A 14382-nucleotide genomic window follows, 5' to 3' on the forward strand; every position below is an offset into this window, starting at 1 on the left:
CCCACTTTACTTTAGCCTGCTGATGCAGCTTCCTTTAATTGCCCTTACTAAACTGTCATTTTCATAATTTCTCTTCAGAACCTTTATTACTTCTACCCCAGATACAGGAACGATTTTCTTAAGTCAAAAAATTGACTTGAGGCCTTTCCAGCTGCAAGAAAAAAACATATTACACAAGTTTCTGCACACTTAAGAGGAGAGCAGGGGCTTCTAAGAAAGGGCTGGGCAAAATGTGGCCTGCAGGTCAGATCTGACCCGTGGCAGGTCCCTCAGCTCCACCTAGCCCAGTCATGGGAGGGGCAGCTTGAGCTGTGGTGCATGCAGCCAGTCCTGCTGCCCCCAGATGTGCAGCAGGGCTGGGGTGGCATGGCAGCTGGGATCTCAGCTTCTCGGCAGCACCAGGGGTGGTGGTTCCTTCCAGCTGCCACTTCCAGTGTCCCCGCTGCTGCGGGACCCAGCCCTGATGCCCAGGCACCCTGGCCAGTACCACAGGGTGCTGAATGGAGCAGGCAGGCAGGCAGGGTCTCCATGGAGACCAGCCCAGGACCCCGTGAGCAGGGCACACTTGCCTGAGCAGATGGGATGGGGCCATGAACATGTGGGGAATGGCCTCCAGGAGTGGGCTGGGTGGGCAGGACCAGAGTTGGGATCATGGGGCCATGAGTGTTGCAGGCTGGGAGGAGTATGGTGGGAGGCAGCTGACACAGCCTGCAACAGCTCACCAAAACTCCCTAAGTGGCCCTCCAGGCCAGATAATTGCCCACCCCTGATCTAAGGCATAAGCAGTACTCCCCTTTCAATAAGACTTGCTACAGCATTCTTTTACAGTAAATAGCAGGAGAAACAGCACAGCTTTTGCAATCTCTAAAACAAGTAGATTCTGTGGGGGGACTCTTATGTGGCAGCACCAACTGAATGAACAGTCAAAGCACACTGTGAAGTTGTAGTTATTTGATAAATACCATCATGTGCCTGGACGTGATTTTTTTTTAAATGTAATTCTAGTGACCGGGAGTGTCATAGGCAGCTGATCAAACATATTCTTAAAAGACAAGATTCTGCTAGACACAAGTATCTCCTACCAGGCTGAAAGCAGCTGCTGACTGAATGCCTCCTCTCCAATTTTTTTTCTTAGCTGCTTTTTGTGTTAAAACCCAGCAGGAGAGGTTCAGGAGTTAAGATACTCTGTGCCAGGCTGTCTCTCTGATGTTGTTCAAGCAGATGGGCTAGTTTACAAACCTCATCTCTACCATATGGTATCAGCATACCAGGAACATTGGCACCTTAAGTGTTGCCAGGGAACATGGCAGAGGAAGGGAAAATACCCAAACAAAAGTGGGCAAATCAGTAGGGAGTTGGAGGAAGGACAGAGAAGGATTTAGAATGCACTGGGAGAATGACACAAAAATGGGATTCAGCAAAAATTGAGGCATGCAGTCCCAAATAAACTTCAGGAGAGAAATAGTCATTAATGGGTACATCTACACATGCAATTAATGCAAAGCAATACACTCCAGAGCAGTTTGAGCCAAGTAAACTTCTGGGTGCAGCATCTACATGTTCACCCAGAACAGCAGTAGTTTGAGCCAGGGCAAAGCAGGCCTAGGCTGGGAAGGAGCGGGGGCGGGGATCAACCCTAGGCTCTGGGTGGTAGCGTTGGGCAGTAGAGGTGCTGGATGGAGCATGAGAGTGCTGAAAATGTGGAGACATGTAGTAGGCAGCAGGCAGGAATCTGGCCTGGCTTGCTGGGCACAATTTATACTCATGGTCAGCATCTACACATGTGTTTAATCACAGTAAATTACCCTGGCATAAGAGAGTACTGTCCCCAGCAATACTATCTTACTGCAGCTTTAATTAATTCACTCTGGCCTGATAGCAGTACATGTATAGACAATGATGCTTTACTCTGCAGCTAATTAGCCAAGTTTGCAGTTAGATGCCTGTGTAGACATGGCCAACAGGAAGAAATGAAGGATGAACTTGTACTTAAGTCACTTGATGGGGCTGTAGAAGAGTTGAGTTCAGTGTCTGATTCTACTGCTGATTTCCAGCATAAAGTTGCCATTGTCTTGTGCCTCGCTTCTGTATCTGTAAAATGATTGTTATGCATCCTAGAGTTGTTGGGAGGATGAGGTCATTAATGTTTGTAAGAATCTCTGGTGTCACAATGAGGAAGACTGCAGTCCTGAAAAAGAGGGAGAGAACAGATCTCTAGCAAAAGATGAGAGAAGTCCTACACCCCACCTACCCCCAGAGCCATCCCTTGGTGGGGGTGAATCGGGGCAAGCGAGGGCTCCATCACTCCACGCGGCTGCTGCGTGCCAGTGAATTTGCACTCCAGCTGCTCACCACCCCCCTGCACAGGCTGATATGCCCCAGGCCCAGCACATCCCTAGGGACGGCCTACCCCTGCTGGGTGATAGAATGAAAAAGTCCATGAAGCAATTTTTTCAATGCATGGTTCTTTATGTTTGCAAGTTGACGGTCAGGTGGAGGTGCCAGAAAGTCCCACTGGCTATGGATAAGGAGTGAAATGTGTCTACTGGATAGATGGTGGTCCATTAGCCTACTTCTGCACTGTATCCGTCTTGTGACGGAATTACTGGATGGTTTCTATAAGGACCGGACTTCTAAAAAATATCAAGAGTCTTCTCCTGTGGTTTGCCTGATATTGTTAATCTTAGTGGCAGGGAACAGGAAAGCTGGGATGGACCAGGGGAGTCACCTAGGCTGATCCCCCTGCTCAAAGCAGGGCCAGCCCAAGCTAGATCATCCCAGCCAAGGCGTTGTCTAGTGGGTCTTCATAACCACCAAGGATGGAGATGCTGCAGCTAGATCGTGGCAGCCAAAGCCTGGTCCAACACCACCACGGATCCAAGTGGGTCTTCACAATCTCGAAGGATGGAGATGCTCCCCCCTTAACCCGTTCCAGTGCTTCACCACCCTCCTAGCCAGGGAGGTTTTCCTCGCATGTACCTTCCCTCGCTGCAACTTGAGACCACTCCTCCTGCCGCCTGCCCCCGCCCAGGGGAAAGGCCCGCTCCCTCTTCCCTCCGGGTGCTCCAAAGCCCTCACTCAGCCTTCTCCTCTCCGGGCTGAGCCCGCTCCCCTCCCCGGCTGGGCTCCAACAGGTCCCGGTGCAAAACGAGCGGAGCCCTCGCTGCCGCCCTCGCGGGCTGCGACTCCTCAGCGCCGGCTCGGGCCGCGGGGGCGGGTCGCGGGCACTCCCGGCCCGGCCCCGTGAGGGCGGTGGCTGCGGCTCCTCCCAGCGGGGCGGGAAGCAGCCGCGCGCTGCCCCTGGCCCGGGCCGCGATGTCGGACGGGGACGGGGCCGCGGCCGAGCGGCGCGGCCCGGCCTGGCACAGCGGCTTGGCGCGCTTCTTCGGCCGGAGCCTGGCCCGGGACAGGGAGCCGCGGCGGGGCCCCGCGCGCAGGTAGGCGGCGCCCGTCCCCGGCCCCCGCACCCGGCCCGGCCCGGCCCGGCCGCCGCCTCCCGGCGCTGCGGGCGCGGGGGCTGCGCACGGGACTTCGCTGGGGTAGGCGGAAGTGGAGAAGAGGGCTCGGGGGGGCCTGGCGGCACGGGGCACCTTTGACTACCCGCAGGGGGTCGCACAGGGCGTGGGGCTGGGCTGTTCCCGGCCGTGGCTGGTGACAGAGCAAGGAGCGGTGGCGACAAGTTGCAGCAAGGGAGGTTCAGGTTGGATCTCGGGGAAAACTTTCACACTAGGAAGGTGGTGAAGCGCTGAGCAGGGCACTCAGCGAGATGGTGGCATCTCCATCCTTGGGGGTTTTTAAGACCTGCTAGACAAAGCCTTGGCTGGGGTGAAGTCACTGGTGACACATGGGGTGCAAATGGACCCCCTGAGCGTGGTGGTGCACCCCCTTGTGAAAAGGCGCCACCACCACAGCTGGCGGTGTCGGCAGGCAGTTGTTGCTAGCCACCCCCGCCACTCGCTGCTGACACTGCTGGCGGCACCTGTAGGCGATCCAGGATCGCTGCTGGACACCACTGACACTGCCCGTGGTGTCTGTAGGTGGTTGCCGACTTCTGGTTGGCACTCGCCACCCCCTCCCCTCCTGCCAACAGCACTGCGGGGCCCGCTTGCTCCCACCACCCACAGCGCTGTTACCACCTGCAGGAGCTCACCCTACCCTAACCCCTGCCCCCCAGTCTCCAGGGGCACATGGTGTTCGTGGGTGATGTAGTTGGGGATGGCCCTGTTTTGAGCAGGGCGGTGGGCTACAACCCCTGGGTTGTGACCTGAAAGTGGGTCGCTATGCGAAAGAGTTGCAAGCAAACTTTAAAATGGATTCTCTTTTAAAGGAGAAAATCGTGAAAAACCATGGCTTTTCCTTTGCAGGCTGGCAGAGCTCCAGCCTGCAAGGGGCTGCTTGGCCCCCACTCCACACACTTTGGGACTGGGGCCTGGATGCAGTGGGCTGGGAGTGAAGGGCACCAGCAGGGGCAGGGGGCTGTTTTCTATTTAAGCTACTTGCTGGGTGGGGACTGGCTATCAGTGTTTGCAAATGAGTCCTGGTACAAAGAAGGTTGAAAACCAGTGGACTAGATGACCTCCTGAAGTCCCTTCCAGCCCTCGTGTTCTATGATTCGTGCCTCTCCTTGCTGTCACTCTGTATCTCAGTCAGCTCATTCCAGAGGCAACAGCCTTTCCCTCAGAAGCTAAGGTCCTGTGCTGCCAGCACATGCTCCTTTTCTGTGCTTACAGTTGCTGCTTTCCATTGCCACCAGTGCAAGGCAGCTAGTGATATGTGGGCCCCTTAATGACACAGAGCACTGTTCATGCTTGCCAGGTTGTTAATAGTTATGCTGAGCCCAAAGAGTGTGTCCCAAATCAAAAGAAGTTCAAAGTCCTCATTTCTTACTTCCTTTTGCCGCCTTTTCTGCCACAGCCTCCACGAGAACCTCCTGCTTCTTCCTGGTGCCTCCACTAGAACCTCCCGCTAAATTTCTGGCTGCTGTATTCCCTGCACTCCCTGTCCATGGCCCCGCCAAGCTCCAGGGCCTCCTGTTCAACCTCCTTGTGTCCCTAGCCAAACTCCCCATCTACCAGACCAAGAAGGAGGCTGTGGCCAGGTGCCACCCCCCGAGACAGCAGGGCCACATTCCTGTTCCTTGTCCACTTACATCTCTGGACAGAGTTTTACTGGGCAGTATCCACTAGCTCCTTGGACTCATTTGAGAGCCAGTAGCCACTGGCTGGTGTCCCCCTTTGGTGCACTCGTTTTGAACCTTAAACCTTTACTTTCTGTTTTCTGCTCCTAGTTGTCCCTAGTAATCGCTTGATGTGCATGTTGTGGTCCCTCATATTAAAGGATGCTTTCAGTTTTACTTGATGGGCATTGGCTTAGGTTCCCAGTGCACATCAGATAGGCGTGACTTCTGTTTTGTGGCTGTTGATTTCTGCAGAGGGATAGGAAAAACAAAACAACCTTATTGTGTGGGCGAATCTAGGATTTTGAGAAGGGTGGTGCATATGTAGGGTGCATCACATAACACAACACACATATTTCTCCAGTTAAAAATAAACTAGAAGCTTTCCTAACATGCTGGCTGCCTAGGGCTGGATTATTCAATTTAAGAGTGAAGCAAAACAAAAATAACTTTGAAATGAGTTAAAAATACAATCTGCAGGCAGAGCCAGTGCACAATTTTTGGGGGCCCCCTGCAAGATACAGTTCTCTCCTGAAAACATACTCCTTAATATGGGCAATGAGAAGTTATTATCTTCAGTGATTTGGGAAGAGAGGTAGATCCCCTGCTGTACCTTACTAGGGTTGGGAGTCCAGGACCATAATGCCTAAACTACAATTTCAGTTCATGCAATACAGAGCATTTTGAGTAGGAAGTTAGAATAGTTTGCTATGAGGTGTGTACTGCATTGGGTTTCTTGGCTTCGCTTTACAATTTTCTGTAGTTTATCTGAATGCTATTTTTGTCTTCTCTGAGGATGCGGGGGGAGAACTGTTTCAAATTCTAAAGGGTTGTGATGTTTGATTGAGCTTTCTGAAGAGTATTTGCTTGAAATGTTGAAGTCTATGCATTTAGCTACCACTAATGTTTTTTTCCATAAATTAATTGTATACCTTAAAACTGTTGAGCTGGGAGGAATGCCATAGTTATGACTTGTATTTACGTAGCGTTCTTCATGTAGTATACAAAAGCATGTAGAAGAAAAAGTATGAAAAATATAGGACTGTTTTATATGCATATTGTTACTACATAGGCTATATGAAGTAAGTTGAGGGATGCTTCATCCATAAAGTATTAGGAAAGTGTATGAAGACAAATAGTGCATATAAACCCAAGATAGTTAATTTTCTACCAAAAGCTTTGTTACGAAATATGCTGGCACCAGATTAAATTTAAGCATGTAAAGAGTTTAGCATTGCATATGCGTGAATGCTTCAAGTAACTTCAGAAATAAATCAAACATTATGACATGTTGGACCTTATTCACCCTGGGTGTAATTCCATTGGCTTCTGCAAAGCTCTGCGAATGGTGTTAGGGCTGAGTCTGGCCACTATGTAGTACTCCAGTATTCTCCTTTGAAAGCATTCAGAATGGCACTGAAGCGTCTCCAAAAGCAAAACTTTTTTCCAAAGCTCAGGCAACAATATCTCTGTGAAATTAAGAGTGCTGCTTTCCCATCCCCTACCACTGACACCCCCCCAAATTCACGTGGTACAATATTTCGCAATTTTCGCCTCCCAGCTAAAATTGCTCAGGCTTAACTGAAAAAGCTGTAACCCTCATTTAAATAAAAACATTTACAGCATTTAATCAGCACCTTGGAATTTTCTGAAAATCATATTTGACTAATACTTTGTGTACATAATGGCTCCTGTTTTATGACTGTTTTAAGCTGTGAGAAACATGAAACCGCCTTGAGGCTTGCTATGATAAAATCATCCATGTGGTGCGTCAATGTTAAAAGTTAAAATTGGTGAAAGTGATGGCAAAATGTGGAACACTTGCTTTTTGCAGCTATTGTGTTTTGAAAGCAAACATGAAGAAAAGCAACTTTCACCTAGTTTGTGTCTGTGTAAACGTGTCTTCCAGATCTAATGCTTTGACATGTTGGAATGGCTTCACAGACATGTTCTTTTGCATCTCAGTTACTTGGCATCACCTTCCCTTGACCCTGGTCAATATGCTCTGCTATTTTCAGTAATATTACACTGATTATTTGTTACCACCACAGTTATTGTCCTGGGGCAATCCAGATCCACAGAGCAGAAAAAATCCTGTTGAATGTAGTATATTTCAGCTGGAATCTGTTTTTATGTAACCTTCTTTCTCAGGCCCTTCTGGTTGCAGGTACAGCCCTTACTAACATAAATCAATCAATTGGTGATTCCATTAGAAATATTTGGCTTCTGTGGTACAGAATTGTCTAATTTTAAGTGATGAAATAAAGGTACACCTAAATGAGCTGCCTAGCAGATATGGTGTTCTTTTCCCCACTCCTCCATTGCAACACAGAGTTACAAAACAAGCTTTCTTGTATGCTACCAATTTGTGTATCAGTTCATAGACTTGATCTCCAGGAAGTTATTTTTTTTTCCAGTTCATCATCAAATAATTAAATAGCTACTAACAGAGTGTGCTGGTTTGGGGCTGCTTTGGTTTCTGATCGTGAGGAGGTTTATACAGTGTTCTCATTGAATTAAAGCAAAAGAACCAAATAGTCTAGTTCACTGGTGCTCAACTTCTGGCCTGTGGCACCATGTATCTGGTCCATGGATCTCCCCTTAGGTCTGGAAATTTGGTGACAAGAGAATGGTTGGCAGCATTAATTGCTGTTCCTCCACTGCCAAATTTCTGGACCAGTGGGAAGCATCATGGGCCAGATGTTTTGGCTTTATGCTGCACTGTACTAGGTTGCTGGGGTCAAGTTGCACTAGGTTTCTGGCCCATGGGGGTTGGGGTCCTGGATGTCTGGATCTGGGCCTGAACATGGCTGGATCTGGCCTGTGGGGTCAGACAATTGAGCACCACCAGTTCAATCTAACTTTGTATTTCGGTCTAGAAAGTCTTCTACTTAAATTATTGTGCAGATCACCTGCTTAGCTTGTACCAAATAACTTCCACAAATAAGAATTAATATTTATTCTGACTAAGAAAAGATTGGATCTTTTTTTCTTTCTCTCCCCCCACACCTTTTCCATCTTTTGGACTGCCAGTCATTGTCCATGTTCATAAGACATATTTAAGTTGTTGTTAGAACTCCTTGCATTTCAGCTGCCAGGAATTAAGATGGGTGTGTGAGATTTCATTAGAAATTTTCTACTTAAGTTGCTATCTCTGGCTAACTTTGACTCACATATAAACCTTTGTTAGAATGTTTTTGAATATAACATCCACCTGCCAGAAAAAAATCTTCATTTGTCTCCTAATAGAGACTTTTTCCTTTCTCAAAGGCAGAATAAGATTTTTTTAATCTCTTATTTGCATGCAACAAAGGAGAGGAGGATTGTGTGAACTGGCAGTGGAGAAGCTCCAATCACTTGGAACATTTTAAATTAGACTTACCAAAGCAAAATGTATTGTAGGGAAACTTGTCTGAGTTTATTTTTATCCTTTACGCTGTTATAATTGGTTTCTAGATACTTCACCACGTAATTCTTTCTAGATTATACTGGAAAAATGCAGCCTGTGTCTTGTAGAAGTATTAGACCCTCAGGCAGACAGGGGCTAAGGGAGGTTCCTAACTTGAAGCTAGTAAATAATATCATTGACTTCTGTGGGTCTCTGGTATTCCTGTGGTTAAAGCTGAGCACCTGCTTAAGCTCTTTGTGAAATCAGAATTAACAAGTGTAAGAAGACACTGATTAGCTGTTTCTGAACTTTTAACAGCTAGTTATGTACTTGTAAGACATTTCCTAGAGGAAATGTTGTTGGTGCAATGACAACAATGGCAGTATTCTTCATAGAAACAAAGCAGCTTCATTTTTCCCTGTTATTGAAGTAAACACAATTGAATAGATCTAAATGCAAGAATCAGTGGCCATGTCTACATGTGCAGTAGACTGTGCATAAGCAGGTACTAAATGACTGTACAGTAACTGGAGTTATTGTGCAGTATCATCACTGCACTTCTTTTTCCAGCACTACTGTGGAGTAGCAACGAGCTACTTACTGTGCAGTAGGTCATTGCTACTGCTCAATAATGTCACAACGCAGTGTCTGGCAGTGCTGCTGTGTGGTAGCAATGAGCTATGGCGCAGTAGCACGTTGCTGCTATGCCATAGCATCTTGCGTAGACATTCCCAGTATAAAATAGCTTGCAAAACACATATGGGCTAGGGACAGATATTCAAAAAGCCTGAGCTTGAATTGATTCGATCTTTGCAGGTTAGTCTAACCTGGCTAGGCTCAATCAGTTTGTAACTGCGCAGACATCCCAGAAATGCAGGCACATGCCTGTAGTGGCTCAAGCTAGAAGCGGGGGAATGCTAGAGCACCCCCCCTACCCTTTTACAGTGCTGAGCTGAGGGGGGCGTGGCCAGCTCCCAGCTCTGATTAGGGAGGGGTTCCCCCTGCCCTTCTGGCCAGCCCAGCAGGGAATTGATAACACAGTGTTTATCACCCCATTAAGAAAACAACAGAGCTATTACCAGATACCTGTTGATTCTGCCTTTGTCCCATCTGCCACAGCACAGACCATAGCCAGCATGTGGTCTGCTAGTTAATGCTGAGAGGTGTCTGTGTAAGGCAGAGGGGATGGCGGAATCCCTGCTTAGCAAGGGGTGGGGAGGGAAGAGGTGACCAGGGTGAAGCAGGCAGATACCTGCAGTCTATGCCCAGCTCCAGCCAGGGAGCAGAGGAGAGGGGCCAGTACTGCTCTGGAGCAGAGAGCCCCACCCAGCCCAGAGAGCATGTCGGGATGCTGGGAGACTCTGGTTTAAGTTAAATCAGGGTCCCCCAAGGTATCTGAGATGGACGTTGTATAAACTGGTTTGACCCAAATCAGTTAAGACTGATAAACCTGGTGGAATGTAGTATCTCACACCTGTTTCAGCCATTTTCAAACTGATTTATATGCCCTGAACATCTGTTCTGTTACAATTTTAAACCAGTTTCTGATCATTTATACTGGTTTATATGTAATATCTGTCCCTACGCAGTCAGGGTCTCTGGGTTTTACAGTTTTACAGTGATAAATGCTTATCATATTCTGTTTAACTTGTCAGTCTTTATCTTGCAAGTTAGAAATCAGGATTTTTTAAATTCTTTCTGATGCTGCTCATAATATTTCAACAATATAATGTTATGGTAAGGCAGAGAATGTTTTTATCTTTTTACTTTCTTTGAGATTAGCATATACAGCCGCACTTTTGAGTTTTCATTTATTAACGTTTGACTACAGTCTTTGGAATAGAAAACCCAAACTCAAGGAGTATTTAAACTTTATCCTTTGATAGTTCTGTTACAATGTCTTACTTAGTTTGAGTCTGTAAAAATGATTTTGCAAAACCTAACTTCGTGCTCTAGCCTTGAATATTGTATTGAGACTAAAAATGCCAAAGTGTGGTGCCTTTCATGTTTCCTTGCACTCTGCTGTTTCTGATGTTCATTTTTACCTTCCATCTCGTACCAGTATACATGAACAACACAATTTTTGAAATATGATTGACATATAATTGTGTTATGAAAACTTAGATAAACTATTGATATCCAAGAGGAGTAAGATTAAACTCAGTAGCCACTAGTACTTTTGGATGTAAAGTAAAATGTATTTTCAGCTTTGAAGAAACAAAACTCAGTGATGGAAAAGTGTTTGTGGAACACTTACTTAGTAGGTCTGATTTTTGAGTATTGAGAAATTTTGTAAACTAATGATTGCCTTGCATTGAACTTGCAAGTACAGTAAAATCTGTGTTATCCAGCACCTTACAAACCATCATGCTCTACTAACTGGCATGCCAGTCAACATGGGAAAAATGAAATGGGAAGTGCCCACCGTGGCAGTTCCGGTTTTGCCGAGGCCCCACAACTTGGGGCAAAGCAGCTTGTGCTGCTGAGCCCCCACGGCCTAGGGCATAGCAGCCTTTCCCCAGTGTGCCTGGGGCCCCCCTCCCTGTCCCCTGGCACACTGACATGATGAGAGGGGCAGCAGCGCACTAGACATGGGGGGAGGGGCAGCTGCCCGAACAGGCAAAGACTCCTGTTCGGGCCTCTCAGATGACTAGCGTATTTGGCTATCCAGCATCCTCCATTCCCCATGAGTGCCAGATAACAAAGCTTTTGCTGTATTTCCTGCTCCAGGTTGAGAGAACCTCTTGAGTAGGGAGAGCCCCAACTCAACATACCTCTCCATAACTTTTTGAATTGAGTGACACCCTATTTCAAAAATTATTTTCAGTCATTTTTCAGCTATGGAAAAATAGTAGAGCAATTATTTTGCAAAGAACTCAGACCACAACAATTCAGAATGTTTTTGACACTATGGATTCCTATTTGAAATCTCTGTATCTTCTGAATTACATATAGGTGAATCATAGACTTCATAGATTTCATAGACATTAGGGCTGGAAGGGACCTCGGGAGATCATCGAGTCCAGCCCCCTGCCCAAAGGGCAGGAAGTCAGCTGGGCTCATAGGATCCCAGCAAGATAAGCATCCAATTTACTCTTGAAGGTGTTCAATGTAGGTGCTTGAACCACCTCCGCTGGCAGACTGTTCCAGACCTTGGGGGCTTGGACAGTAAAGAAATTCTTCCTTATGTCCAGCCTGAAACGGTCTTGCAGGAGTTTGTGACCGTTCGACCTCGTCATCCCTTGGGGTGCTCTGGTGAACAGATGTTCCCCCAGATCCTGGTGGTCACCCCTGATAAACTTATAGGTGGCCATCAGGTCACCCCTGAGCCTGCGCTTTTCCAGGCTAAAGAGTCCCATGGCTCTCAGCCTGTCATCGTAAGATCTGTTTTCCTGACCTCTGATCATGCGCGTGGCTCTCCTCTGGACTCTCTCAAGCTTCTCCACATCCTTTTTGAATTGTGGAGCCCAAAACTGGACGCAGTACTCCAGCTGCGGCCTCACCAAGGCCGAGTACAAGGGGAGAATGACGTCCCGGGATTTGCTCGAGAAGCATCTATGGATGAAAGCCAGGGTTTTGGTCGCTTTACTAGCTGCATCATCGCATTGGAGGCTCATGTTCATCTAGTGGTCAATGATGACCCCCAAGTCTCTTTCTTCTGTAGTGCTAACCAAATCAGTGCTAATATTGTATGGCACCCTGCAATACTCTTAAAAGAATATTATGGGGCCCCAATTGATAATCACTGACCAATACTTTATCAATAGTTTACAGTACTACTAAAAGAGCTGGGATCATCTTTCAATTCTCTTTCATAATTAATTTTACAAGGCATCTTTTAAGATTCTGCTTTAAAATGCTATGATGTTCTTCCTTAATAAAAATAAGGTAGTTACAAGTAAACAATTAATATGTAAAACTTATTTTCCCAGATTCCATGGACAAATTATGTTTGTATTTTATGGCACTCTTGGATACTGATCCTGGAAACATGAAATTTAGAAGTACTTTTCTAGTTGACCCTGACTCTGTCATTTTCTAATGGATGCAATAGTTTATAATCTTGTCAAATTTAAATGACCGCAGATCTGTTTCTGATACTTCACCATGTTTATGTGCCAGCAAATAATAACATTTTTACTTGAGTAGCACACTAAAGACTTTGCATGATCTACTTAACTAGAGTGGATGGAGAGAATTCTGTACTAATGTTGGTTGTCATGCTTGACAGATGCCAGAAGAAAAACCTTGATGTAATCTGTGAAAATCCTAATGCACAAGGTTGAACTCTTCCCCCACTCCGAAAGATTTTTTTTTCTTTTTCTGTTGTCCTGCCTTTGTATTATTATTCAGTTCCCTTGCATGCCATGCTGAGTTAAGCTATTCAGTGAGGATAATGTTGAGCTATCATCCTTGTTTCAATTATATATTACAATAATATATTCAGTTATTCAGTTTCAATTGAATTTAAATTTAAAGGGACATTATCAGTCCAGAGTCTCCAGTTCTTGTGTTCTGTATGTGGTATTTTGAATAGTTCTAAAAACCTAACACACAAATGACTTATCATGTTTTAACAATACTTACTAAAGTATAGTGTGTTTTTTATGTAAAATTGCTCTCTCTCATAACAACACACATTCTGTAGCTTATGTAGTGACTGAAAAACAAATTTTAAAATAATGCTATTTAGGCACAGTAAAAAGCAACTTGTAAATCAGCAACGTAAACTCATCAAGAAAAAATCAGAGTTGTAAAATAATTTCAGTTTTAAGAATCTAAATATTCAACCTCATCCGGGAAGCACAGTAATTTTTAAAATAAATTGTTAATTTGAGAACAGAAATCAAGGGCAATGATAGACTTTGAACCTCTTTCAAGTTACATCAGACCCTTTATTTTCTTTGACTAATAACTTTGTCACACTCCTTCCCCCCCACCCCACACCCATCGTCTGCCAGAGTTCATGACTTTTTCTTCTGTTGGTTTTTCTCATCTGCTTCTATGTTCTCTGAATCCTTCTCATTTCTGTTTGCTTCAAATGTAATAGTGGTGACCCCTTTCCTTTTTGTCCCTAAATTTGCTTTTTTACTTTCATAGGCTCCATGCCTTTTTTTATCAACTGTAGTAGTTTGTCAGAGAGAAAGGGTGTCCTAAAATTTGGGAACAAGAAACTTCCATGCCCAAATTCCGGTGCTGATACTGATTCCTTCTTTCTCCCTAGGCAAGATAGTTAAGTCTTGTTCTAGACTAGGGGAACTTCGCTTTTAACATTGGTTCTCCTGAGATTGTTTCTAGCCACAGTGGGATTCCTGGTATAGATTGGGTCTTGGTAGAGGTGGTTAACAATTTTAATTTAAAACTTAAAAAGGTGGAAAATACCCTGTTTTCAAAACTGAATGCTCTCACAAGATTTGTTTTTTCTACAAGTTTCAGGTTTTAAATGTCAAACATTTGCTTTTTTTGTTTTCCTCCTTTTTCTCCCAGTCTTTTTTTCCCCTGTATTTTGAATACAGTATAATGATCAGTGTACAGTCTGAGGCCCAGATCTGGCAACTGAATTCATAGCTTTACTTCCAGGGGTAATCCCATATAATTTCAGGCCCAAATTGTCCTCAGAGCAGGTCTAACCAACCAGGTAACAATTGCAATGTTTGAGCCATAAACAATTATGCAAAATATCATGGGTTTGCACTGTAGAGAAATAAAAGATAATTTCATATCAGGTGTTTGGCACAGTTTATAAGACTTTGAATTACCTTTCCAAGACCTTCTTTTTCTTCCTTAAAATATGCCCTCCTTGGCCAGTATCCTGGGA

The 14382-nt window shown here is 45.5% G+C and overlaps 1 protein-coding gene across 2 annotated transcripts in view; it reads left to right on the top strand.

Moving 5' to 3' along the window:
- The first annotated feature begins 3179 nt into the window (after nucleotides 1-3179).
- CRYBG3 (crystallin beta-gamma domain containing 3) overlaps nucleotides 3180-14382 on the top strand; it is a 143208-nt gene continuing 132005 nt past the window's right edge. For both annotated transcript variants that reach the window (XM_090058875.1, XM_090058876.1), the window contains exon 1: nucleotides 3180-3437. In XM_090058875.1, the coding sequence (XP_089915001.1) occupies nucleotides 3316-3437 (122 nt within the window). In that variant the 5' untranslated portion in view covers nucleotides 3180-3315. The remainder of the gene's footprint in view (nucleotides 3438-14382) is intronic.

This window comes from Crocodylus siamensis, chromosome 1 (genome assembly GCF_052110815.1).
Source record: "Crocodylus siamensis isolate JL-2025a chromosome 1, ASM5211081v1, whole genome shotgun sequence".
In the NCBI taxonomy this organism is placed as follows: Eukaryota; Metazoa; Chordata; order Crocodylia; family Crocodylidae; genus Crocodylus; species Crocodylus siamensis.